Source organism: Macaca thibetana, chromosome 10 (genome assembly GCF_024542745.1).
Source record: "Macaca thibetana thibetana isolate TM-01 chromosome 10, ASM2454274v1, whole genome shotgun sequence".
Lineage (NCBI taxonomy): Eukaryota > Metazoa > Chordata > Mammalia > Primates > Cercopithecidae > Macaca > Macaca thibetana.
Genome location: NC_065587.1, coordinates 63,125,528 through 63,152,576, shown reverse-complemented (window position 1 = coordinate 63,152,576; position 27,049 = coordinate 63,125,528). Strand labels below are relative to the sequence as shown.

The 27,049-nt window shown below is 46.8% G+C and overlaps 2 protein-coding genes across 10 annotated transcripts in view; one reads left to right on the top strand and one right to left on the bottom strand.

Annotated features, from left to right (window-relative positions):
• Nucleotides 1-27,049, top strand: part of MANBAL (mannosidase beta like) — a 634,273-nt gene that overhangs the window by 71,689 nt on the left and 535,535 nt on the right. The window contains exon 1 of one of the 5 annotated variants that reach the window (XM_050807395.1): nt 24,283-24,286. The exons of 3 other annotated variants lie outside the window; for them this stretch is intronic. The gene's annotated coding sequence lies outside the window, so the exon portion shown is untranslated. Of the gene's footprint in view, nt 1-24,282; nt 24,287-26,545; nt 26,550-27,049 lie in introns of those variants that run through there. One more of the 5 variants, XM_050807393.1, reaches the window with a different exon arrangement.
• DSN1 (DSN1 component of MIS12 kinetochore complex) lies at nt 5,088-24,581 on the bottom strand. Of its 5 annotated transcripts, XM_050807209.1 has the most exons (11): nt 24,422-24,580; nt 22,188-22,236; nt 21,639-21,959; nt 18,839-18,912; nt 17,643-17,715; nt 15,114-15,201; nt 12,356-12,415; nt 11,629-11,703; nt 9,250-9,397; nt 8,025-8,112; nt 5,088-6,187 (listed from the first exon to the last, which is right to left on the bottom strand). In XM_050807209.1, exons 2-11 carry the CDS (start codon nt 22,219-22,221, stop codon nt 6,084-6,086), a joined length of 1,065 nt encoding a protein of 354 aa, XP_050663166.1. In that variant the 5' UTR covers nt 22,222-22,236; nt 24,422-24,580; the 3' UTR covers nt 5,088-6,083. The 5 variants fall into 5 exon arrangements, with proteins under 5 accessions (XP_050663166.1, XP_050663170.1, XP_050663167.1 ...); XM_050807213.1 differs by lacking the exon at nt 21,639-21,959; XM_050807210.1 differs by lacking the exon at nt 22,188-22,236.

Sequence of the window (27,049 nt, the reverse complement as noted above, 5' to 3'; positions counted from 1 at the left end):
TGCAGTGGCACGATCTCCGGTCTTCCTGTTTCAAGCGAGTCTCCTGCCTCAGCCTCTTGAGTAGCTGGGACTACAGGCACGTGACACCACGTCCAGCTAATTTTTTTTTTTTTTTTTTTTTTTTTTTTGAGACGGAGTCTCGCTGTGTCACCCAGGCTGGAGTGCAGTGGCGCGATCTCAGCTCACTGCAAGCTCCACCTCCCGGGTTTACGCCATTCTCCTGCCTCAGCCTCCGAGTAGCTGGGACTACAGGCGCCCGCCACCTCGCCCGGCTAGTTTTTTGTATTTTTAGTAGAGACGGGGTTTCACCATGTTGGCCAGGATGGTCTTGATCTCTTGACCTCGTGATCCACCCACCTCAGCCTACCAAAGTGCTGGGATTACAGGTGTGAGCCACTGCGCTCGGCCGAGTAATCTTTTAAAAATAAAGTTCTGTCCTCTCGCCCTTTCTTGAAACCTTCTAATAACTTTCTTTTTTTTTTTTTTTTTTTTTTGTTGTTGTTGTTGTTGAGATGGAGTCTCGCTCTGTCGCCCGGGCTGGAGTGCAGTGGCCGGATCTCAGCTCACTGCAAGCTCCGCCTCCCGGGTTTACGCCATTCTCCTGCCTCAGCCTCCCGTGTAGCTGGGACTACAGGCGCCCGCCACCTCGCCCGGCTAATTTTTTGTATTTTTAGTAGAGACGGGGTTTCACCGTGTTAGCCAGGATGGTCTTGATCTCCTGACCTCGTGATCCGCCCGTCTCGGCCTCCCAAAGTGCTAGGATTACAGGCTTGAGCCACCGCGCCCGGCCATAACTTTCAATTATACTTGTTTCAGGCCAGTCTTCTGCTGGTGCCCAGCACTCCTGCTTTATTCTTTTTTTTTTTTTTTTTTTTTTTTTGAGATGGAGTCTTGCTCTGTAGCCCAGGCTGGAGTGCAGTGGTGGGATCTCGGCTCACTGCAAGCTCCGCCTCCCGGGTTCACGCCATTTTCCTGCCTTAGCCTCCCCAGTAGCTGGGACTACAGGCGCCCGCCACCACGCCCAGCTAATTTTTCTTTTTATTTTTTAGTAGAGACGGGGTTTCACCATGTTAGCCAGGATGACCTCGATCTCCTGACCTTGTGATCTGCCCGCCTCAGCCTCCCAAAGTGCTGGGATTACAGGCGTGAGCCACCACGCCCGGCCTTTTTTTTTTTTTTTTTTTTTTTTTTTTTTTTTTTTTAAGTATCCTAGCATGCTCCACTCTGCTCTTCAAGCCTTTGAAAATTGCATCTCCTTTTGCCTGAAATGTCCCATTTAACTCCTTCATCTTTCTCAAGTCAACTGAAATATCTCTTCTGCAGTGTTTTTTCTTGGTCCTTGTGTCGTCAGGAAACTGAGCATCTTGAGAAAGAACCCATGTGTTTTTGCTCTTTGCTTGCCCCTCCAATCCTAGAACTGTGTGTGGCATATGGCAGGTCCTCAGTAAATATATAAAGGAATAAAGAACAAATGTAGGTCAAAGCAAGGAGATGTCATCTCTTATTAACTGGCACTTGCGCCAAGGTTTAAGACTTAAGATTAAGACTGGGTGTTTAACTGAAATGGGATTTGTCCCTTTAGTGGGATCAGAGAATAAGAAACATTTTATTTTGGCTGAGCACAGTGGCTCACACTTGTAATCTCAGCATTTTGGGAGGCTGAGGTGGGTGGATATCTTGAGTCCAGTTTGAGACCAGCCTGGGCAACATGGAGAAACCCCATTCCAACGACAGTACAACAGTTAGGTCAGGGCCGGGCGTGGTGGCTCACGCCTGTAATCCCAGCACTTTGGGAGGCCGAGGCAGGCAGATCACGAAGTCAGGAGATCGAGAGCATCCTGGCTAAAACGGTGAAACCCCGTCTCTACTAAAAATACAAAAAAAATTAGCCAGGCATGGTGGCGGGCGCCTGTAGTCCCAGCTACTCGGGAAGCTGAGGCAGGAGAATGGTGTGAACCCGGGAGGCGGAGCTTGCAGTGAGCCGAGATCGTGCCACTGCCCTCCAGCCTGGGTGACAGAGCAAGACTCCGTCTAAAAAAAGGTTAGGTCGGCCGGGCGCGGTGGCTCAAGCCTGTAATCCCAGCACTTTGGGAGGCCGAGACGGGCGGATCATGAGGTCAGGAGATCGAGACCATCCTGGCTGACACGGTGAAACCCCGTCTCTACTAAAAAATACAAAAAAACTAGCCGGGCGAGGTGGCGGGCGCCTGTAGTCCCAGCTACTCGGGAGGCTGAGGCAGGAGAATGGCGTGAACCCGGGAGGCGGAGCTTGCAGTGAGCCAAGATCACGCCACTGCACTCCAGCCTGGGCAGCAGAGCGAGACTCTGTCTCACAAAAAAAAAAAAAAAAAAAAAAAAAAGGTTAGGTCAGGTGCAGTGGCTCACGCCTGTAATCCCAACACTTTGGGAGGCTAAGACGGGTGGCTCACCTAAGGTCAGAAGTTCAAGACCAGCCTGGACAACATGGTGAAACCCCCTCTCTACTAAATATACAAAAATTAGCTGGGTGTGGTGGTGCGTGTGTGTAATCCCATGCACTCAGGAGCCTGAGGCAGGAGAATCACTTAAAGCCAGGAGGCAGATGTTGGAGTGAGCCAAGATGGCACTGCTGCACTCCAGCCTGGGCAACAGAGGGAGACTCCTCTCAAACAAAACAAAAATTAGTCAGATGTGGTGGTGCACACCTGTAGTCCCAGCTGTTTGAGCTGGTTGAGCTCAGGAGGTTGAGGGTCCAGTGAGCCATAAGCGTGCCATGGCACCTACTGCCTGGATTTATTTATTTATTTAGTTAGTTAGTTAGCTTTTGAGCCAGGGTCTTGCTGTTGTCCAGGCTGGAGTGCAGTGGCACAATCATAGCTCGCTGCAGCCTTGAACTCCTGAGCTCAAGGGATCTTCCTGCCCCAGCCTCCTGAGTAGCTGGGACTACAGGCATGAGCACTATAGGCACGCACCATCAAGCCTGGCTAATTTTTAAAATTTTTGAAGGGATGAGGGTCTCACCATCTTGCCTAGGCTGATCTCGAACTCCTAGTTTCAAGTGATCTCTACTTCAGCTTCTCAAAATGCTGGATTACGGGTGTGAGCCACCATGCCTGGCCAGAATAAGAAACGTAAGTAATAAATTAGATGGTGGGTTTTTGTGTGTGTGTGTGGCTTTTTAATTTAATTTAATTTATTTAATTAATTTATTGTTTTGAGACGGAGTCTCACTCTGTTGCCCAGGCTGGAGTGCCGTGGCGTGATCTTGGCTCACTGCAAGCTCCGCCTCCTGAGTTGACACCATTCTCCTGCCTTAGCCTCCCACGTAGCTGGGACTACAGGCACCCGCCACCATGCCTGGATAATTTTTTGTGTTTTTAGTAGAGATGGGGTTTCACCATGTTAGCCAGGATGGTCTTGATCTCCTGACGTCATGATTCACCCGCCTCGGCCTCCCAAAGTGCTGGGATTACAGGTGTGGGCCACCGCGCCTGGCCCTTTTTTATTTTTATTTTTATTTATTTTTAATTTTTTTAATTTTGAGATAGGGTCTCACTTTGTTGCCCAGGCTGGAATGCAGTACTACGATCATGTCTTGCTGCAGCCTTGGCCTTCCAGGCTCAATTGATCCTCTCACTTCAGCCTCCCAAGTAGCTGGAAATACAGGTATGCACCACCACTCTCAGCCAATTTTTGTATTTTTTGTAGACCGGGTTTCGGCATGCTGCTCATGGCTGGCCTCAAACTCCTGGGCTCAAGCGACCACTCACCTCAGCCTCCCAAAGTGCCTGGCCTAGTTGGTGTTCTACTGGTAATTAATGCAGAGGTATAGCTCAACACTACTGTTCACTTCAGCATCTTGGCAAAGAATCCTATTTTCTGTTAAACCCTCCTACTCTTTTGTTTTGTTTTGTTTTGTTTTTTGAGACAGAGTCTTGCCTTTTCGCCCAGGATAAAGCACTGCCCATGAGTGCAGTGGCACAAGCTCTGCCTCCTGGGTTCAAGTGATTCTCCTGCCTCAGCCTCCCAAGTAGCTGGGATTACAGGTATGTGCCACCATATCTGGCTATTTTTTTTGTATTTTTTGTAGATATGGGAATTCACCATGTTGGCCAGGGTGGTCTCGGACTCCTGACCTCAAGTGATCCACCTGCCTCGGCCTCCCAAAGTGCTGGGATTACAGGTGTGAGCCACCATGCCCAGCCCTCCGTTTTTTTTTTGAGATAGAGTCTCACTCTGTCACCCAGGCTGGAGTGCAATGGCACGATCTCAGCTCACTGCAACCTCCACCTCCCAAGTTCAAGCAATTCTTCTGCCTCAGCCTCCCAAGTAGCTGGGATTACAGGTGTGCACCAACACAGCCGGCTAATTTTTTTTTTTTTTTTTTTGAGACGGAGTCTCGCTCTGTCACCCAGGCTGGAGTGCAGTGGCACAATCTCGGCTCACTGCAAGCTCCGCCCTCCAGGTTCATGCCATTCTCCTGCCTCAGCCTCCCGAGTAGCTGAGACTACAGGTGCCTGCCACCACGCCCGGCTAATTTTTTTTTTTGTATTTTTAGTAGAGACGGGGTTTCACCGTATTAGCCAGGATGGTCTCGATGTCCTGACCTCATGATCTGCCCATCTCGGCCTCCCAAAGTAATTCTCGTATTTTTAATAGAGACGGTGTTTCACTATGTTGGGCAGTCTGGTCTTGAACTCCTGACCTCGTGATCTGCCCACCTTGGCCTCCCAAAGTGCTGGGGTTACAGGTGTGAGCCACTGGGCCCTGCCCTCCCTTTTATTTGAGATGGAGTCTCACTCTTTTGCCCCGGCTGGAGTGCAGTGGTGTGATCTTGGCTCACTGCAACCTCCGCCTCCCGGGTTCAATCAATTCTCCTGCCTCAGCCCCCTGAGTAGCTGGAACTACTTACTGGTGCATGCCACCATGCCCAGCTAATTTTTTTTTTTTTTTTAGTAGAGACAGGGTTTCACTATGTTGCCCAGGCTGGTCGTGAACTCCTGAGCTCAGACAATCTGCCCGCCTAGGCCTCCTAAAGTGCTGGGATTATAGGCGTGAGCCACCGTGCCCAGTACTCCCTTTTTGTTTATACACACAAAACACAGACAAAGACAAGGGAAAGCTTTTAATTATGTGCAAGTTTACAATACAGATTATAAACAAATAGAACAATGAATAGTAGTACTTAGTCTTTCTTGTCATGAATCTAGGATTTAGGAGGTCAACTCAATATTAAAAACGGAAGCACACTACAGACAACAGGATATAGAGAATGAGTGGTATTTCCTTCAAATTGAACATCTTGTGAAGTGACATATGTATCCCAATGATGCAAACAATGCTCAAAACTTTTCCATTTTTTTTTTTTAACAATTTTTAATTTTTTTTAAGACACTTGTCTCACTCTGTTGCTCAGGCTGGAGTGCACTGGCGCAATTAGAGCTCACTGCAGCCTCAACCTCCTGGGCTCAAGTAATCCTCCCACCTCAGCTTTCTGAGTAGCTGGCACTACAGGCGCATGCCACCACACCCAGCTAACTTCTTGTATTTTTTGTAGACAGGGTTTCACCTTATTTCTCAGGCTGGTCTTGAACCTCTGGGCTCTAGCAATCCACCCGCCTCAGTCTCCCAAAGTGCAAGGATTACAGGCATGAGCCACTATGCCCAGCTTCAAAACTCTTCTACCTAAAATCACCTTCAGAGCCATGCTAGAAAATTAGTATCATTCCTTTACAACCAGAATCCAAGATGGCCACTAAAATGTTTCCTTAGACTTGGTCCTAAATGATTTTTGGATTGTTTCAAAACCTGAAAAACATCTTCATAGGATAAAGATAAAAGAATGGGCCACTGGATCTGAAGAGCATTTCAAAAAAGAAGTTTGAACTTTCAAGAATTTTGTACATTCCTGGGAAAAACGTCTATACAATATTCATTTGACATACAAATTCCATCACTTTTTGAAAAAAGTCAAAGTGCTCTATAGTCAGTCCAGCCAGTTATCTTCAAAGGCAACAGAGCAGAAATCACACAGTCTCCATGTGCTGGGGCACTCTTCCCATTCTTCTCCTCTTGGGCAACTTGTGGCAGGAAAGCTCATAAGGTCACTGACAAGATCCAGATCCACGTGTGGCAGGTGGGTTCTGCAGCTGAAGCTTCAACAGTTTTCGAGCTGGTGAGGGATCTAATTGTTGCAAGCTTCTCTTCCCTGCAGAGAGAAGAGGCCAAAAAAATAAATTTCAATTGAAATAACATAACATTTATTGAAAACTTAATGTATGGACATTGTGCCAGACATGGAAGGGCATTACAAAGACAAATAAGAGAGTCTCTGGCCTCAAGGAGATGACAATTTGGTAAGAATTGTCATCTTACCACAGCTGGGCAAGGTGGCTCACGCCTGTAATCCCAGCACTTTGGGAAACCAAGGCGGGAAGACTGAAGTTTGAGACTAGCCTGGGCAACACAGTAAGACCTTGTCTCTACAAAAAAAAAAAAAAAAAAAAAAAAAATTAGCCTAGCATGGTCCTAGCATGATCATCCAGCTACATGGGAGGCAAGAGGATCAGCTGGGAGCCCAGAAAGTTGAGGCTGCAATGAGTCATGACTGCACCCCTGTATTCCAGCCTGGGCGACAGAGCAAGACCCTATCTTAAAAAAAAAAAAAAAAAAAAAAAAAGGGTGGTTCATGTCTGTAATCCCAACACTTTGGAAAGCCAAAGTGGGTGGATCACTTGCAGTCAGAAGTTCAAGATCAGCCTGACCAATGTGGTGAAAACCTATCTCTACTAAAAATACAAAAATTAGCCAGGTATGGTGGCACATGCCTGTAATCCCAGCTACTCAGGAGAATGAGGTGGGAGAGTATCTTGAACTCAGGAGGCGGAGGTTGCAGGGAGCCAAGATCATGGCACTGCACTCTAGCCTGGGCAACAGAGCGAGACTCTGTCTGAAAAAAAAAAGCCAGCTACCACTACAATCACAATACAACATGATCAGTAAGAAGATGGAGGCCGGGCGCAGTGGCTCAAGCCTGTAATCCCAGCACTTTGGGAGGCCAAGGCAGGTGGATCACCTGAAGTCAGGAGTTAGAGACCAGCCTGACCAACATGGAGAAACCCCATCTCTACTAAAAATACAAAATTAGCCGGGCATGGTGGAGCATGCCTATAATCCCAGCTACTCGGGAGGCTGAGGTAGGAGAATCACTTGAACCCAGGAAGCAGAGGTTGCAGTGAGCCGAGATCTCGCCATTGCACTCTACCCTGGGCAACAAGAGCGAAACTCCTTCTCAAAACAAATAAACAAACAAACAAATAAAATGATGGTCAGGCGCAGTGGCTCACACTTATAATCCCAGCACTCTGGGGGGCCAAGGCAGGAGGATCACTTGAGCCCAGGAGTTGAAGACCATCCTGGACAACACAGCCTGGACCATCTCTACAAAAAAATTAAAAATTTAGCTGGGTGTGGTGGTGCACGCTTTTAGTCCCAGCTACTCTGGGAGCCTGAGGTGAAAGGACTGCTTGAGCCTATCAGGTTTAGGCTGCAGTGAGCTGTGCAGTCATTGCACCACTGCACTCCAACCTGGATGAGAGCAAGAGTGAGACTTTGCCTCAAAAAAAGAAGAAGAAAAAAAAAAAAAAGAAAGAAAATGAAGGTACATATAGCAAATAATTAAGGGCTGAGAGGAGGTCAGGAAAAGCTAGGGAGGAGTAATGTCAGTGTCACTTAGTGAATTCTTGAGAAATGAGGAGGGAAAAAGCAATGGGTGGGTATTTCTTAAGTCTTGGATTTACCAGAACAACAACATATTTCATGGGGATTTAATTTTCAGTCTACTGTGCTTCTGTAGAATTTACATCTAGAAATTTCCTATCAAATAGTATATATCAATAACATACTGTTTATTGTGGGGAGAAAAACAAATCACCTCATATAGGTCTTACCCTCTTGGACCATAGGCTTTGAAGGGCAGTTTGTATCCCAAAAGCTATCAGATGGAAAACAGCCCAAACTCTGGTCCCCTCAAGAGACAAGCTTACCAAGCTGTACTGACACCTTCTGGAAGCACTGGGTACTTTCCTCCATAAAGGCCCGCAGCTGTTTCACTGACCCTTGCAGCTCATCCATCTGCAGAAAAAAGACAGCCGTGAGCTGTAAAGGTCCATGGCTTCTTGGATGTTCCTCAAACCCGACAAGCAAGCTCTTGTTCAGGAGCTTTGGGCTTGCTGTTCTTTCAGCCTGGAATGCTTATGCCAGATACTCTGTTTGTTCCTCCAAAGTCACACCACATTCTTCTCCAGGTTGCTCTATGCTCCAGGAGGCTGACCCGTGTAACCTCTACCAACAGGATGCCTAAGTGGGAAGGAGCTGAACGAGTCATCTTGAGTTGGCTCTCTCAAATCAGCTAACTATGTGACTTTCTCCCATTAGGTGCCACAGTAACTGCTACTCCCTCCTCCCTTTCAGGCCTACGGGGAGTAAGAGCTCTGCTGCCTATAAGCCCCAGGTTACTCTACTAACCCTTGTGGTTCTCCAATACCCATATCTATTTAGCTTTTTTGAAAATAAACTCTCATTGAATTGTCCTTTCAAATACCATCTGCTTGCTGTTAATACCTGGATTGACACAATACTATTCCCTCAAATGTCCTCATGGTTCATTTCCTTCAAGTCTGTTAAAATGGCACCTCAAAGGGGCCTTCAATAACCTTGCTATATAAAATAGCAACCCATCAACCTCCCTATACTGTCCTTCCCTCTTACCTGCTTCATCAGCATTTACCACTATATATTCATTTTTTAATTTTTTAATTTTTTTTTTTTTTTGAGACGGAGTCTCGCTCTCACCCAGGCTGGAGTGTAGTGGCGCGATCTCGGCTCACTGCAACCTCTGCCTCCTGGGTTCACACCATTCTCCTGCCTCAGCCTCCTGAGTAGCTGGGACCACAGGCGCCCACCACCACGCCCGGCTAATTTTTTGTATTTTTAGTAGAGATGGGGTTTCACCATGTTGGCCAGGCTGGTCTCGAACTCCTGACCTCGTGATCCGCCCACCTCGGCCTCCCAAAGTGCTAGGATTACAGGTGTGAGTCACCACACCCGGCCTGTTTATTATTTTTTAATTGTCTCTCCATGTTTTCCCAAGGTAGAGCTGAATATACTTATTCAACTTACACTTATACATATTCTCCAGGTCTTTTAATTTCCAAGGATTACAAGGTGGCAAGCTGGATAACTCAACCAAATAAACATGAGCCCACTTACCACCAACTCCATACAATCAAAGACTTTGCTCTGGTTCTGTAATATTTTCTGGTAGTCAGGCTTTGTATTAAGAACTTCATTCTGAGAAGACCCACGATATGTCATAGGTTCCACTTTGACCTCAGTAATTTTGGCCTCAGCTGATCCTCTAAAAACAAAACAAAAGTGCTTTCGAGGGATTTTGTAATTATTTTCTGGAAGAGATACCAAAGATTATCCTATAAAGCTGCATCAGTATTCCTCAACTCTACACTAGGTATAGGCTCTCTTAACAGGAAGTTTTTTTTTTTGAGACTGAGTCTCACTCTGTTGCCTAGGCTGGAATGAAGTGGCGTGGTCTCAGCTCACTGAAACCTCTGCCTCCCGGGTTCAAGCGATTTTCCTGTCTCAGCCTCCCAAGTAGCTGGGATTTCAGGCGCCTGCCACCATGCCCAGCTAATTTTTTGTATTTTTAGTAGAGATGGGGTTTCACCATGTTGGCCAGGCTGGTCTCGAACTCCTGAACTTGTGATCCACCTGCCTCGGCCTCCCAAAGTGCTAGAATTACAGGCATGAACCACCGCGCCTGGCCTTAACAAGAAGTTCTGAAACAACTGTCTAGTATTCATGTCTTTATACCTCTGGACTCCAGGAAATGCTAGAAGCTTCCAGTCAGTTGAATCCACTTAATAGTAAGGTCCATATACCAGAAAGACTATACTTGGGAGAGAGTGAAGCCAAAGCTTGCTATCCTAAAGTCAGGGTCTATGATTGTTTACCAAAACACGCTGGCCTACCTCAATTATCTAAAATAACTGAACAGGACTGAGAGTTCATGAAAACTGATGAACAACAACTTTAATAACAACAACTACTACAATTTACTGAGTGCTAAGTAGGTGCCAGACACTACTGGGTACTTTACATTTAACCTAATTTGACACTTACAATAACCCAATGAGGAAGGTACTAATATCATCCCCATTTTCAAATGAGGAACCTCAGGCTCATTCAAGACTAAGTGATTTGCCCAAGGTCACAAAACTAAGGAACAGTTAGAGTCTGAACAGACAGTCTGCTTCTAGAACCATTCCTTTTAACCTATAAGCTTTGCCACAAAAGTTTTTATATGAAACTGGCATCTTACACATTATCTTTCTTCATAAACAGAGTATGTAAGGGGTGAAAAGTAACTGATAACCATCATTACCTGGACTGGGAAAGTTTTTCAAACCATGGTCCTCAGAGACCCTCTCTACTGAGAGGCCACTTCTGCAATTAGGGTTTTGACTAACATTTTGTCGTTGGGATTCTAGCTGAGATTTTATTTTGGAAAAAAAAAAAAAAAAAAAAAAAAAAAAAAAAGCTTAAAACCATGGCTTAAATGTTCATCTAAGTAAAAATCTAGCATTTTCTGGCCAGGTGCTGTGGCTTACACCTGTAATCTCAACACTTTGGGAGGCCAAGATAGGCAGATCACTTGAGGCCAGGAGTTCATGACCAGCCTGGCCAACATGGCAAAACCATGGTGTGGTGGAACATGCCTGCAATCCCAGCTACTCAGGAGGCTGAGGCAGGAGAATTGCTTGAACCTGGGAGGTGGAGGCTGCAGTGAGCTGAGATCGTGCCACTGCACTCCAGCCTGGGCAACACAGCAAAAAAACGAAAAAACAACAAAAAACACCCAGCCCAGCTTGGCCAACATGGTGAAATCCTGTGTCTACTAAAAATACAAAAATTAGCCCGGCATCATGGCACACACCTGTAGTCCCAGCTACTCAGGAGGCTGAGGCAGGAGAATTGCTTGAACACGGGAGGTGGAGTGAGTTGAGATAGCACCATGCACTCCAGCCTGGGCAACAGAGCAAGAGTCTGTCTCCAAAACAAAACAAAACAAACAAACAAACAAACACCTAGCACTTTCCTACTTTTCCTCTACCTTCAAGACCCAAAGATCCTCTCTTTCCTCACATCCTCCTCATCACCCACTTTCATGTCTTTCTGTTTCCAAGAAGGCCCTGGCCAAGGGCATCCCCCAAACATGCAGCTCATAGGCCATGTGCTCACTGAAGCCCCTTGATTACTGTTCTTGGCCCAGCCCCAGGCTGCCAGGTACAATGTAGAGATGTGCCTGTCTCCCCCAGGATATGAAATGGTAGCCAAGGACACAGAACAGAAGCAATTGTGTTTTGGACCGAAAATAGTGACACCAACTCTTCCTTCTTCTCACTCACTTCCCGTTTATGGTCAGAGAGTGCTAATACACACTACAGAATTTGATTAGCTTACTGGCCTGTGAGAAAGGATTCATCTTTCAATTTGTACTAACAGAACTGAAATAAACCCCAATCAAACTCCATAAGGTTTTTAAAGACAGTTTTTACAGTTCATAGAGCTAACCTGGACAATATCTCTTCAGCCGCCTGCTGGTAGTGCACCAAGAGCTGATCCCAAATCTGACGTTCTAAAGAAAACCTGTAAGAATGAGGAAAAAAAATTCAGTTAATTTTTTTTTTTTTTTTTTTTTTTTTTTTTTTGGAGACGGAGTCTTGCTCTGTCGCCCAGGCTGGAGTGCAGTGGCCGGATCTCAGCTCACTGCAAGCTGCCTCCCGGGTCTACCCATTCTCCTGCCTCAATAGCTGGGACGGCGCCCGCCACCTCGCCCGGCTAGTTTTTTTGTATTTTTTAGTAGAAACTGTGTTAGCCAGGATGGTCTCAATCTCCTGACCTCGTGAAAAAATTACAGGCTTGAGCAGTCAGTTAATTTTTATAATCTTATTCTGAATCACTCACGGTAACAATAAGTATGTTAGGTGTACAATCTAGATGTAAAATGTGAGTTGAAGGTCATTACAGGATTAGAAAGCCTGACCAATTCAGAGGATATTTAATCATACCAAACCTCAGTTCTTCAAATCAAATTAATATTTGTGTTCTCTAGATTCCATTCTGTGAAACTGATCATTAGTAGAGTCCATAAAAATCTCAATACGAGCCTTCTAACTTCTAGTATTGGTGCACTAATGCTGACTCTCCAAACACAATGCTTACTATTCATTTTTTCCAAGTTAGTTAATTTCCCCAGATAGGAGAATGAATTTAGATTTTCTAACAAAGGTTAACTTACTTTGTTATGTATTCCTTCATCTCAGCCACAGATGCTTCCAGGGAAAAATCTGATGCTTTTCTGGAAAACAGATAGGATTACGACATAAATCTTTCAAGAAATATTTGCTTTAATATAATCGCTTATAAATTATTTATTTGATACAGAGTTTCGCTCTTGTTGCCCAGGCTGGAGTGCAATGGCACAATCTCGGCTCACTGAAACTTCTGCCTCCCTGGTTCAACAGATTCTCCTACCTCAGCCTCCAGAGTAGCTGGGATCACAGGCATGCACCACCACACCCAGCTACTTTTGTATTTTTAGTAGAGATGGGGTTTCTCCATGTTGGTCAGGTTGGTCTCAAACTCCCGACCTCAGATGATCCGCCTGCCTCAGCCTCTCAAAGTGCTGGGATTATAGGCGTGAGAAACAGCGCCCGGCTATTTATTTATTTTTGAGACGGAGTCTGGCTCTGTCACCCAGGCGGGAGTACAGTGGCTCAATCTCAGCTTGCTGCAACCTCCGCCTCCCGGGTTCAAGTGATTTTCCTGCCTCAGCCTCCAGAGTAGCTGGGATAACAGGCGCCCACCACCACGCCCAGCTAATTTTTGTATTTTTGGTAGAGATGGGGTTTCACTATGTTGGCCAGGCTGGTCTCGAACTCCTGACCTCATGATCCACCCACCTCAGCCTCCCAAAGTGCTGGGATTACAGGTGTGAGCCACCGCACCCAGTCTTTTATTTATTTTTAGTAAAGATGCAGTCTCTCCATGTTGCCCAGGTCTCAAACTCCTGGGCTCAAGTGATCCTCCCACCTCAGTTACAGGTGGGAGCCACCATGCCCAGACTCCCTTACATAATTTTTGTCTTTCAAAAAATACTTAATGTTGGACTCGGTTTCTCAAGCCTGTAATCCCAGCACTTTTTTTTTTTTTCCGAGATGAAGTCTCGGGCGGTCACAAGGTCAGGAGATCGAGACCATCCTGGCGAACACAAGGTTCGAAACCCCAGTCTCTACTAAAAAATACAAAAAACTGCCGGGCAGGTGGCGGGTGCCTGTATGCCCAGCTAATTTTTTGTAGGCTTTAGGCAGGAGAATGGCGTAAACCCGGGAGGCGGAGCTTGCAGTGAGCTGAGATCTGGCCACTGCACTCCAGCCTGGACCACAAAGCGAGACTCCGTCTCAAAAAAAAAAAAAAAAAAAAAAAAAAAAAAAAACAAAAAATAATTAATGTTGGACTCTAAGCTATACTTTTAGCTAGGTAATAGCTTTCTTTTTTTTTTTTTTCCTGATGAATTCCTCTGTCACATCAGGCCAGAGTGCAGTGACGCTTAAAATCTTTCTCACTGCAAGGTTCGCCTCCCTTCACGCCATTCTCCTGCCTCAGCCTCAGGCGTGGTGGCTCACGCCTGTACATGCCCAGCTAATTTTTTGTATTTTTAGTAAGGGTGGGTTTCATCACCTGGTTAGCCAGGATGTCTCGATCTCCTGACCTTGTGATCCGCCTGCCTCGGCCTCCCAAACAGATGGGATTACAGGTGTGAGCAACCGTGCCCAGCTTGCACTAGGTAATAGCTTTCTAAGCTATAGGTAATAGCTAGGTAATAGCTTTCTAAGTGGTCTCTTTATATTCTGTTTCACTTATCAATTCCAATTCACATCATGGCCAGATTAACCTTTCTTAAAATATTTCTCTAATTTTTTTTCCTTGCTTAAAAACTCGGTGTCTCTTGGCCGGGCGTGGTGGCTCACGCCTGTAATCCCAGCACTTTGGGAGGCTCAAACGGGTGGATCACCTGGGGTCAGGAGTTCAAGATCAGCCTGGCTAACATGGTGAAACCTCGTTTCTATAAAAATACAAAAAATAAGTCGAGCATGGTGGGGCACACCTGTAATACCAGCTGCGCGGGAGGCTGAGGCAGGAGAATTGCTTAAACCCGGGAGACAGAGGTTAGTCAGCCACGACTGCGCCATTGCACTCCAGCCTGGGCAACAGAGCAAGACTCTGTCTCAAAACACAAAAATTAAAAAAAAAAAAAACATAAGCTGGGCATGGTGGCTCACGTCTGTAATCCCAGCACTTTGGGAGGCTGAGGTGGGTGGATTACTTGAGGTCAGGAGCTTGAGACCAGCCTGGTCAGCATGGTGAAACCCCATCTCTACTAAAAATACAAAAAAATTAGCCAGGCATGGTGGTGCATGCCTGTAGTCCCAGCTACCTGAGAGGCTGAGGCAGAAGAATGGTTTGAACCCGGGAGATGGAGGTTACAGTGAGCCAAGGTAACACCATTGCACTCCAGCCTGGGGGACAGAGCAAGGTTCTGAACCAAAAAATAAATAAATAAATAAAAAGAGAAGATGCTGAATAAATGTTTGTTGGTAAATGAACAACTATCTAATTATAACAAAAGTCCTAATTCTTTTTTTTTTTTTTTGAGACGGAGTCTCTCTGTCTCCCAGGCTGGAGTGCAGCGGCCCAATCTCGGCTCACTGCAAGCTCCGCCTCCTGGGTTCATGCCATACTCCTGCCTCAGCCTCCCGAGTAGCTTGGACTACAGGTGCCTGCCACCACGCCTGGCTAATTTTTTTTATTTTTTTTTTTGTATTTTTAGTAGAGATGGGGTTTCACCATGTTAGCCAAGATGGTCTTGATCTTCTGACCTTGTGATCTGCCCACCTCGGCTTCCCAAAGTGTTGGGATTACAGGCGTTAGCCACAGCGCCCGGCCAAAAGTCTTAATTCAATCATAATTTAGGACAGAAGGGGAACTGCTCTTACCCATTTGAATGTTCGAAACATTTTTGTAGAGTTCCATCAGTTTCTAGTCCGTCTGCAAAATGTTTCAATTCTTCAGAAAGAGAAGATGCTAGACAGAACAAATTTACGTGTCATAAAATAAAGAAAATATACATTTTCACAGTGAGATGCTGACAAAGGTATATTAAGGTAGTCTCAGCTCAAGGGTCTGCTGTTACATGTTGGTCCTCAAGCCCACCCAAAAGTGTGGAGTTAAGTATGTAGAAAGACTGTATCTTTTTTTTCTGGTAGGTATAGATAAAATGAAAGACAACTAATTTTTATCTATTTATTTAGACAGACTCTCGCTTTGTCACCTAGGCTGAAGTGCAGTGGTGTGATCTCAGCTCACTGCAACCTCCACCTTCTGGGCTCAAGCAATATAACCCCCGCCTCAGCCTCCCTATTTGCTGGGAATACAGGCAGCACCACCATGCCCAGCTAATTTTTGTATTTTCTGTAGAAATGGGGTTTTACCATGTTGCCTAGGCTGGTCTCCAGCTCCTGGGCTCAAGTGATTCGCCTGCCTCAGCCTCCCAAAGTCCTGGGATTATAGGCGTAAGTAAGCCACTGTGCCGAGCCTTTATGACATTTATGATGTTTCTATAAATGACCTGTGAAAAAGCAGTTTAAAAGGTGTATCTGAGGCTGGGCACAGTGGCTCACACCTGTAATCCCAGCACTTTTGGAGGCCACGGCAGGCGGACCACTTGAGGTCAGGAGTTCGAGACCAGCCAGGCCAACATGATGAAACCCTGTCTCCACTAAAAATACAAAAATTAGCTGGGTGTGGTGGTGCACGCCTGTAATCCCAGCTACTCGGGAGGCTGAGGCAGGGGAATCGCTTGAACCTGGGTGGCAGAGGTTGCAGTGAGCTGAGATGGTGCCACTGCACACCAGCCTGGGCTAGAATGAGACTCTATGTCAAAAAAAACAAAAACAAACAAACAAAAAAAACTCAGGCAATAGGCAAGAGAGTAATACGAAACAAGGAGGCAAATAAAAAATTACGGGCATAGCCAGGCATAGTGCTTGTAGTCCCAGCTACTTAGGAGGCTAAGGCAGGAGGATTGCTTGAGCCCAGCACAGCCTGAGCAACATAGTGAACCCCCATCTCTTTATTAGAAAAAGAAAACCAGGCTGGGCGCCGTGGCTCATGCTTATTATCCCAGCACTTTGGGAGGCCAAGGCGGGCAGATCACGAGGTCAAGAGATCAAGACCATCCTGGCCAACATGGTGAAACCCAGTCTCTACTAAAAACGTAAAACTTAGCTGAGAATGGTGGCGCCTGTAGTCCCAGCTACTCGGGAGACTGAGGCAGGAGAATCGCTTGAACCTGGGAGGTAAAGGTTACAGTGAGCCGAGATTGCACCACTGCACTCCAGTTTGGCAACAGAGCAAGACTCCGCCTAAAAAAAAAAAAAAAAAAAAAAAAAAAGGGAAAGGAAAGGAAACGGAGGGGAGGGAAGGGAAACCAAAAAGGCCAGGCACAGTGCCTCACTGCTATAATCCCAGAACTTTGGGATGCTGAGGTGGGTGAATTGCCTGAGGTCAGGAGTTCGAGACCAGCCTGGCCAACATGGCAAAACCCTGTCTCTACTAGAAATACTGGGTGACAGAGTGCAACTCCATCTCAAAAAAAAAAGAAAAAGAAAGCAATAAATATTTCTGCAAGGATACACAAGAAACTGGTGACCATAGTTACATTTGGGGAGAGGAACTGAGACTGGGGGTCAGAGTGGAAGGGAAGATTATTTTCCACTTTCATACCACCTGAGCTTCATAAGCATATATTCTTGCAAGTTAAAAAAAGTGGGGGGCTGGACACAGTGGCTCATGCCTGTAATCCCAGCACGTTGGGAGGCCAAGATGGGCAGATCACTTGAGGTAAGGAGTTCAAGACCAGCCTGGCCAACATGGTGAAACCTCTTCTCTACTAAAAATACAAAAATTAGCCAGGCATGGTGGCTTCCAGCTACTCGGGAGGCTCAGGCAGGAGAACTGCTTGAACCCAGGAGGCAGAGGCTGTAGTGAGCCAAGATCACCCCACTGCACTCCAGTCTGGGCAACAGAATGAGACTCTGTCTTTAAAAAAAAAAAAAGGGGGGCCAGGCGTGGTGGCTCAAGCCTGTAATCCCAGCACTTTGGGAGGCCGAGGCGGGTGGATCATGAGGTCAGGAGATCGAGACCATCCTGGCTAACACACTGAAACCCTGTCTCTACCGAAAATACAAAAAATTAGCCGGCAGTGGTGGCGGACGCCTGTAGTCCCAGCTACTCGGGAGGCTGAGGCAGGAGAATGGCGTGAATCTGGGAGGCGGAGCTTGCAGTGAGCAGATATCGCGCCACTGTACTCCAGCCTGGGCGACAGAGCGAGACTCCATCTCAAAAAAAAAAAAAAAAAGGTGGGGGAGCTAGTTTTATAAGGCAGCAGCTTCTGTAAATGGGGATGCTGTGAGCAAAGCTTTGACTGCCCAGGGTCAAAGCTCACTTATCTGTTAGCAACTTACCTTTGGCTCTAAAACTTTCAAGACTGAAGCCCTTAATGTCCCTTAGGAAAGGTTCAAGTTTCTGAATAGAGAACTAAATAAAAGAAAAGCATTTTTAGTACAACCACCAAAAATTTCCAGGCCAGTCCTAAATTTATGTCACTTTATGATGTTTAATAAATATGAAACTAAATACTAAATATGATTAATTTTTACACATAAGACTTTTCACAGAAACAAATAAATAGATAAGAAAACAAAAACAAAAACAAAAACCTCTTTGTTGACCAGGCACAGTGGCTCATGCCTGTAATCCCAGCACTTTGGGAGGCTGAGGCAGGCGGATCATAAGGTCAGGAGATGGAGACCATCCTGGCCAACATGGTGAAACCCCGTCTCTACTAAAAATACAAAAAAAATTAGCTGGGCATGGTGGCGCATGCCTGTAGTCCCAGCTACTTGGGAGGGTGAGGCAGGAGAACTTCTTGAACCTGGGAGGCGGAGGTTGCAGTGAGCCAAGATTGTGCCACTGCACTCCAGGCTGGTGATAGAGCGAGACTCCATCTCAAAAAAACAAAAAACAAACAAAAAAATCCTTTGTTGCTTGGACTATAGATTTTGACTTTCCGTTAGGAAAAAAAAAAGGTTATTTAATTCATACAAATTACCTGCTTATCTAAACTGATGTAAGTACCTGGTAGCCACATAATACACAATACAACTTAAAAAAAGTCTGGGCGCGGTGGCTCACACCTGTAATCCTAGCACTTTGGGAGGCCGAGGTGGGTGGACTGCCTGAGCTCAGGTGTTCAAGACTAGCCTGGGCAACACGGTGAAACCTCATCTTTACTAAAATACAAAAAATTAAGGGCTGGATACGGTGGCTCATGCCTGAAATCCCAGCACTTTAGGAGGCCAAGGCGGGCAGATCAGGAGGTCAGGAGATCGAGACCATTCTGTCCAACACAGTGAAATCCCATCTCTACTAAAAGTACAAAAATTAGCTGGGCATGGTGGCACGTGCCTGTAGTCCCAGCTACTCAGGAGGCTGAGGCAGGAGAATCACTTGAACCTGTGAGGTGGAGGTTGCAGTGAGTCAGGATCATACCACTGCACTCTAGCCTGGGTGACAGAATCAGAATCCATCTTAAAAAAAAAAGATAGTCACAATAGCAGTTAACAAACACAAAAACATTTCCCAGCTACAAGAACCTCACCTGGAAACTGGAAAGCAGGAGACAGCCAAGCCGTTTGCTTTCTGCTAAATCGACACTGATAGACCGGCTGAGCTCTAACATAAAACATAGCCACATTTAAGGAGATGGATAGTTAGCAACTAACAAAACTAAAAAGTGTCCTCCCTCTTGATAAATCCAACTTAAGGCAAGAATAGCCTTCTTTAGTTAAAGACAGAATTCTAATTTTTGCAGGATCACTGAGGAATGAAGTTTACCCATTTGTGCACCCAAACTTAAAAAAAAAAGTTATAGGAATCTTTGTATTGGCTGGGTACGGTGGCTCACGCCTATAGTCCCAACACTCTGGGGCCAAGGCATGGGATCACTTGAGACCACGAGCTGGAGACCAGCCTGGACAACATGGTGAAATCCTGTCTCTACTAACAACAGAAAAATCAGCCAGGAGTGGTGGCATGCGCCTGTAATCCTAGCTACTCCAGAGGCTGAGGCACGAGAATCAAAAGGGCCCAGGAGGCAGAGGCTGCAGTGAGCTGAGAGGTTGCAGTAGCTGGGACTACAAGCATGCGCCACCAAACCCAGGCAATTTTTTATATTTTTAGTAGAGACAGGGCTTCCCCATGTTGGCCAGGCTGGTCTTGAACTCCTGGCCTCAGGTGATCTGCCCACCTTGGCCTTCCAAAGTGCTGGGATTACAGGTGTGAGCCACCGTGCCTGGCCACATTTGAGCATTTTTATAAGACAGGCACTGCAATGTGCTTTAAACACTTTGTACTGTAAGAGTACTATTATAAAGTTCCATTTTACAAATGGGAAAACTGCAGCTCTGAGGGGAAATGACTTGTTTGAGGCCAGAAACTGGAAATTGGTGGAGCCAGAATTCAAACCCAAGTCTGTCACTAATATCTGTGTTTTTCCCACTATTACCACACTGCCTCTCTATAATGACCTAATAATAGCATTGATAGCTAACATTTTTTGAATACTTGCTATATAAAAAGGATTTTATGAAATGCTATATACATATTTCATTAAACCTTGAGGCAAGTATCCTATGAATTCCATTCAGATGACAGATAATGACACAGGCACAAAGTAAAAGGTAACTTGCCCAAGGTCATACAGTGAGTTATCAGACTGAACTGGGTGAGCATTTTACATAATTATGCAACTGAATCCCTAACCAATCGCAAGATGTAGATACCGTTTTTTAAAATTATGTCCATTTGAAAACAATTATTACATAGAAAGGAATTTTGCTTTGTGAATTATGAGAGCTACATGTCTTTTTGCCCTCTAGGTTCAGCTGGTTGTGTTTTTAAAGTTCTTGTCTCTTAATTGTCACTGCTGTTAGTCAAGAAAAACAGGATACTTTCTGCCTATAACCAAGGAAACCTGGCAAGTTGCCAGAAATAACCAGGCAATAACCAGCCTTATTACATTGGTGCTTTTCTGTTTAAGTCTAAATGCTCTGGCATAGAGCTAAAGGTAGGGCTAATCCTGGGATGCACTGATGTTTTCTCAGCACATCTAAGGACTAAAGTACAAGGGCCTTGTGGCAGCAATTTTCTGATGTGCTAAGTGGCTATCTTTACCCAGATTTCCTTCTGTGCATCAGACCACTTGGAAATGGGATGATACCTTAAAACTAATCACAACAGCTTAACATTTCAGGGCTTACTATCTGCCAAATACTGTGTTATATAAGATAGGTACTATTTCACCTCTAAGCTGCTGATGAGGACCTTAAGGCAAAGAAGGTTAAGTAATTTACTCAACACCACAGAACTAGTATAGTCTTCCTGAAATATGCAAGCCTTTCCACGTTATATTCTGTACTTTGATGCTTACTAAGATATAGTTACTATTGTAAATTCACACAAAATGACACAAATCACATTCTGTATAGCATCCCTAAAAACTAAGTTTTTCACTCTAGATACACACACACACACACATAGAGAGAGAGAGAGAGAGAAAGTGAGGCGGGGTGGGGGGTGCAGCAAGGGAGGAGGGAAGAGAGAGGGAGTAGGGAAAAAGAGACGAAGTTTTTTAGAGACAGGGTCTTACTTTGTCACCCAGCATAGATTGAGTGACACAATCATAGCTCACTGCTGTCTTGAATTCCTGGGCCCAAGTGATCCTCTTGCCTCAGCCTCTCTCCAGTAGCTGGGACTACAGGTACATGCCACAATGCCCTGCTATTTTTTTAAAAACTTTTTGTAGAGATGGGGTCTTGCCATTTTGCCTAGGTTGTCCTTAAACTCCTGGACTCAAGCAATCCTCCTGCCTCCCAAAGTGCTAGGATTACAGGCATGGCCCACTCTAGATATTTGTATGTGCATCTTCCCTGAGATATTTTCAGTTATAAAGGCTAAAATCAGGTATCAACCCAACTATCTTCTGCTCCACTTTAGGGTATGAGATAGAAAACCACAGAAAGAAATCTTTAATGTCTCTCATCCTAGCAGGTGAATATTGAATAATTAGAAATTTATTTGTGGCAGCTAATAACATAAGTAGTAAACCAGGTGCAGTGGCTCATGCCTGTAGTCCCAGCTACTTGGGAGGCGGAACTGGGACGACTGCTTGAGCCCAGAAGTTCAAGTCCAGCCTAGACAGCACAGCAACATCCTGTCTCTTAAAAAGAAATAGCAGTAATACTGAACATTTACTAGGTGTTCGACATCAGTACTTATAAAGTAGCAAGTCATGTCTATTCTCCTACACTTTCTGCCATACCTCACTGCCTCTTATCTGAGCTGGAACCTGTCTCTTATCTGAGCTGGAACCTCACTGTCTTGTGTACACAGCACCCCACCTGTGATGCCCTGGTGAATGGGATGCAGCGACTTCCGCCGGTTCGTTTCTTTCATACTTGATCGCCGCCAGGATTGCCTCCTGTCTTGATAACTGGCAGATCGTTCTTGAGGGGACAAATGAAGGGACTTTGACTGAAGTCTTTCCTGGTGGCTGAGATCACAATTTTCCCCTTTTTTAGGGATAGAGCCAAGGTGAATTCTTTCCTCTGAAACGCCTTGATGCATCTCCAGGGAGGCAGATGTTTTAGTAAACACTTCCACAGGACTGAGACTTGATTCCAATTGATGATCATGAGTCTTAGACATCACTGGTCCTTTTTCTAGCATTTGTTATAAAAAAGTCAAAATACAAAATCAAACCCGCCACAACTATTTGTGCAAAAAAGTGGAAAAAGTCAATGTATGCCCCTAGATCGTGGAAACATAAATAAAGCATCTCTGCAAATGAGTATGTGATTCCAAATCCACCAGGAGCCAGGAAAGATTTGGGTATAGCTCAGAAGCCTGAACCCAAGGTAAGAGGTACTGAATTTCACTATAGTACTTACCATCTATGATCTCTGATCTAGTCACTGAAGTCATCCTAGGTGGGAAACTCTGAAAATAGGAAAATGAAGTGATCTGTTCTTCACATTTCAGCTGCAGTCTTAGGCCGTGTGCTTTCCAGCCTCTCCGAGCTACCCTTGTCCACCTTCCTGACAGAGAATATCAGCAGGGGCCATCACCTCCTCTTCTGAATTTCTATACACTTTATTGCTAGAAATATTCAAATCTCCCTGAACACACACGCTACCTTACTTCCCAGTTACTTTGTGTTTAACTAGTCCCTAATTCCATTGATGACATTATGGTCTACCTGGTCTTCCAAACTAGAAAAACCACATCATCCATTACTTCTCATTCTTAGTTCTCCAGATCCAAAGTCCTAACTGTTCTATAAACAGTCTCTAAATCTTTTATCCATTCTCACTGTTACTGGTTTATTTATTATTTTGAGACACGGTCTTGCTCTGTTGCCCAGGCTGGAGTGCAGTGGCGCAATCTTGGCTCACTGAAACCTCCTCTTCCCCAGTTCAGGTGATTCTCCTGCCTCAGCCTCCTGAGTAGCTGGGATTACAGGCGTGCACCACCATGCCTGGCTAATTTGTGCATTTTTAGTAGAGACAGGGTTTCCCCATGTTGGCCAGTCTGGTCTCAAACTCCTGGCCTCAAGTGACCAACCAGCCTAGGCCTCCCAAAGTCCTGGGATTACAGGCGTGAGCCACCACGCCCAGCCTCACTGTTACTAGTTTAGTTCAAGTCTCATAATTTCTGGTCCCTCCCACTATCTAACAGTCTCTCCACTAGTTTGTCTACCTCCAGCTGCCCCTCTCCAGTCTATTCTTTGTTTTTGTTTTTTTTTTGAGGTGGAGTCTCACTCCGTCACCGAGGCTGGAGTGCAGTGGCGCAGTCTCGGCTCACTGCAACGTCCACCTCCCAGGTTCAAGCAATTATCCTGCCTCAGTTTCCTGAGTAGCTGGGATTACAGGTGCCCGCCACCACACTCAGCTAATTTTTGTATTTGTAGTAGAGATGGGGTTTCCCCATATTGGCCAGGCTGGTCTCGAACGCTTGACCTCAGGTGATCCGCCCGACTCGGCCTCCCAAAGTGCTGGGATTACAGGCCTGAGCCACCATGCCCGGCCCAGTCTATTCCTTAGACAGCTGCCGGGACTTTTCCAAAGGGTATTCAACACCTTAGGTAAACTAGCCCCAATTTACCCATTCCTGCTCTCTCCTCCCACTCCTATTCCCTGTATTACTTCTGAATCTTTGCACATATCTGTCCTTCTACCTGTTAAACTTATTCATCCTTCCCAACCTAGCTCAAATATGAAGCTTTCACATCACTTCTCTTTGGCAGAGTTGGTGGCTACGCCCCTTGGCCTTCGTAGCATTGGCTATAAAATTTGTTTACCTATCTGTCTCCCCAGCCAGGCTGTATTTGTATTCCTAGTGCCTGTCATGAACAACTGACTGGAAGAATGCAGGGATGTGACCTAGGCATCTCTTCATCGTCCCCTCCCTCCCAGCAGAAATCCGTCTGTGGGTGATGCTAAGTAAAAAGATATGAATATATGCAGAGGGACAAAAAGGAAAAGATAACAAGGAGGGGTCGGTCAAGGATCTGAATCCTCCACAGTCCTTATGATCGTATCACACAGATCCAGACTTGGATAATAACGACTGTATCACACAGATCCAAGCTTAGAAAAGCAACAACTGTCAACTGTTAAATGCTTATTCTGTGCTAGAATCTGTGCTACGTAAGCGCTTTACCTGCGTCGTTATTCCACTTAATCCTTTCCACAACTCCGTAAGCACCATTAACTCCACTTTGCAGACAGGGGAACTGAGGTTCAGAGGGGCAAAAAGCCTGGCCCAAGCTTGTGACACAGCCAGCCTGGGGGCAGAAGGGAAATTCGAACCCAGGCCTGTCACCCCAGGCCTCTGCCTAGTCCTCACCCGTTTCTGGAGCCTAGACCCCTGGCTCGGCAGATATGTCTCTAATGGGGTTGATAAGGGGGACTGCCCTTGGGTTTCACTTCACCTGGGAGGAGCTCGCAGCGCCCCCGGGGCCTCCCAGTGTCCACGGTCGGGGCCGGGGGTGCGGCGGGTCGAGCTGGGCCGAGGAGTACGACGCCAAAGAGATTAGTGCGGCGGCGGGCGGAGCCCCATCAGAGAACAAGCCTGTGACTTCCTGACCTCAGGGCGACGCCCGTCCAGTCCGGAGCCTCCGTACCTGAAACACAAGGCCACGGGTCCCGCTCCACAACCCCAGGTCACTCCTGGACGCCTTGCGCCCCTGCAGCAGACCCTCCCTGCTCGGGGTCAAGCGGTCTCCGCCTTCTACGTCACTGTCACCGCCTCCGAAACTCCCGCCAACCAAGGACGCATGCGCGACCGTCAGCTTCTCGGGCACGCGCGCGCAGAGCGCCTGCGCCTGAGGATGCGCATGCGTACACCGCCGTCCAACGCTCCTGCCACCTCCGCTCCTCTTGTCCAACTGCTTTAGGTCCTGTCCGGCTACGTCACCACCTCCCTCCAACACTCCGCCCGGGGAGTCCCTTTCCGGGACCCGCCACACTATCGTGTCCTTTTGCGCCCGACGGCCCCAGAGCCCATCTAAGATGGGGGAAACAGAGGCCCGGAGAGATTCTTGCCGGAGGAATGCAGCGCCTCAAAAGGCATCTGATGGCCTGTCCCCGTTGCTAGGCTCTGGTTCCCACTCCCTTTATCTTCTTAACTCCCAAAATGTGGACCGTGACTCTCCCCAGGGGGGACTGGAGCTCTGAGCTCAGTTTGCCTCAGTCTATCCCACTGCTGCTCTAGGACTTTTTCTCTCTCATTTCCAGGCCACCCCCTCAAACGGCTTGCTTTACTTGCTTGGTGGAGGGGGGGCCTGCCCTCGGGTTTCATTTCACCCGGGAGGAGGTCGCAGCGCCCCCTGTGGTTGCAGTGTCCACGGTCGGGGCCCGTGGGTGCGGCGGGTCGGGCTGGGCCTAGGGGCACGACGGGGACAGGGCAGCAGGTGCCCTTTGAGGCGCTGTATTCCCAGGCGCTCTTCCCTCTGCCTGGGAAGGCTTTCCCTGCTTTTCGTGGGGACATCCTCCAATTTTTTTGTATTTTGAGACGGAGTCTCGCTCTGTCGCCCAGGCTGGAGTGCAGTGGCGCGATCTTGGCTCCCTGCAACCTCCACCTCCCGGGTTCGGGTTCAAGCGATTCTCCCGCCTCAGCCTCCCGAGTAGCTGGGATTACAGGCGTCCACCACCATGCCTGGCTAGTTTTTTTTATTTTTAGTAGAAACGGGGTTTTGCCATGTTGGCCAGGCTGGTCGCAAACTCCTGACCTCACGTGATCCACCCACCTCGGCCTCCCAAAGTGCTGGAATTACAGGCATGAGCCACCGTGCCCGGCCACATCCTCCAATTTTAAGCCTTAGCTAAGGAATGATTGATTTCTCTCCAAGCCTTCTTTCTGGCCTTAGGCTGAAAACCAACTGTCCTTTCTGTGCTCCCAGGAGCCCAACCTGTGCCTGCTCCACTATCCCATGCTGGCCTAGGAGGCTCCAGAAAGCGGGCTGCTTCCTCAGCACTCAGCATGATGCAACCAAAATGTCCCCTTGGATGTGCACAGTCCTTTCTTTCACAAGGAAACTTCCAAATATTGAATTATAAGTAGCCCACTAAGTCCAAAAGAGGGGTTGGAGAGAGGCAACTGGAGCTGACTGTGGTCATCCTTCCATGGCAGTTGTGGTCCTTGGAAAAGTTTTCTGGTGGGAGACAAAAATCTGCCTGCCTGAAATTTCCACCCTGTGGTTCCAGCCTGCTGGCTGCAGCAGCCATTCTGAAAGCAGAGATTTGCCCTTGGCTCCCTGAATATCACTTTCTGGGGTTGAGAGGTACCCAGTTCCTTTTATGTTTGCCTGCCTCTTAAACAACTCTCTGTCAATGTCCCAGGAAGAGAACTCAGTGTTCCTTCGCAGCTAGGGCTGGCCATCCTGGGGCACCGTGAGAAAATGATTTCATGGAATCCAGACCCAATACATCTTCTACATCATTTCCCTGCTTTGAGTTGTTGCATGGCTCCCTCCTGTCCACAGCAGGCACACTTTTTTTTTTTTGTTTTCTCCCATAGGGCACTGTGTCATTAGGCTGGGTGTGGTGGCTCACGCCTCTAATCCCAGCAGTTTGAGAGGCCAAGGCCTGCAGATCACTTGAGATCAGGAGTTAGAGAGCAGCCTGGCCAACATAACAAAACCCCATCTCTACTAAAAACACAAAAATTAGCTGGGCGTGGTGGTATGCACCGTAATCCCCATTACTTGAGAGGCCGAAGCAGGGGAATCACTTGAACCTGGGAGGCCGGGGTTGCAGTGAGCTGAGATCATGCCACTCTACTCCAGTCTGGGCAACAGAGCAAGACTCCAGCTCAAAAAAAAATAAGGAAAAAGAAAAAAGGCACTGTGTGATCTGACCCAGCCTCTTCTTTCAGTTCCCCAGTTCTGCTCTGCTCTCTTTCTACGAGGCTTTCACACATGCTATTCCCTCTCCCTGGAACCACTTCCCCTCAGTCTCCTGCCTACAACACACCACCATGGCCTTCATCTGGTCAACATCTCAATTTTAGGTGTCATTCAGATGTCCTTTCCTCTGTGAAGCCTTTCTTGTTTCCTCCGGGCTGGCTGAGCACCCTGGGCTCCCCCTGCCATTGACATTTGATTTCACATCTTCCAGGCCCATCCATTGTATCCTCAATACCCAGCACATGCCTGGCTGTTATTAGCCCCTCATAAAAGAGATACATGAAAGTATCATGTAGCCAGCTTCTAAGATGGCCCCCAATGATCCCTGCTTCCTGGTGTTCATGC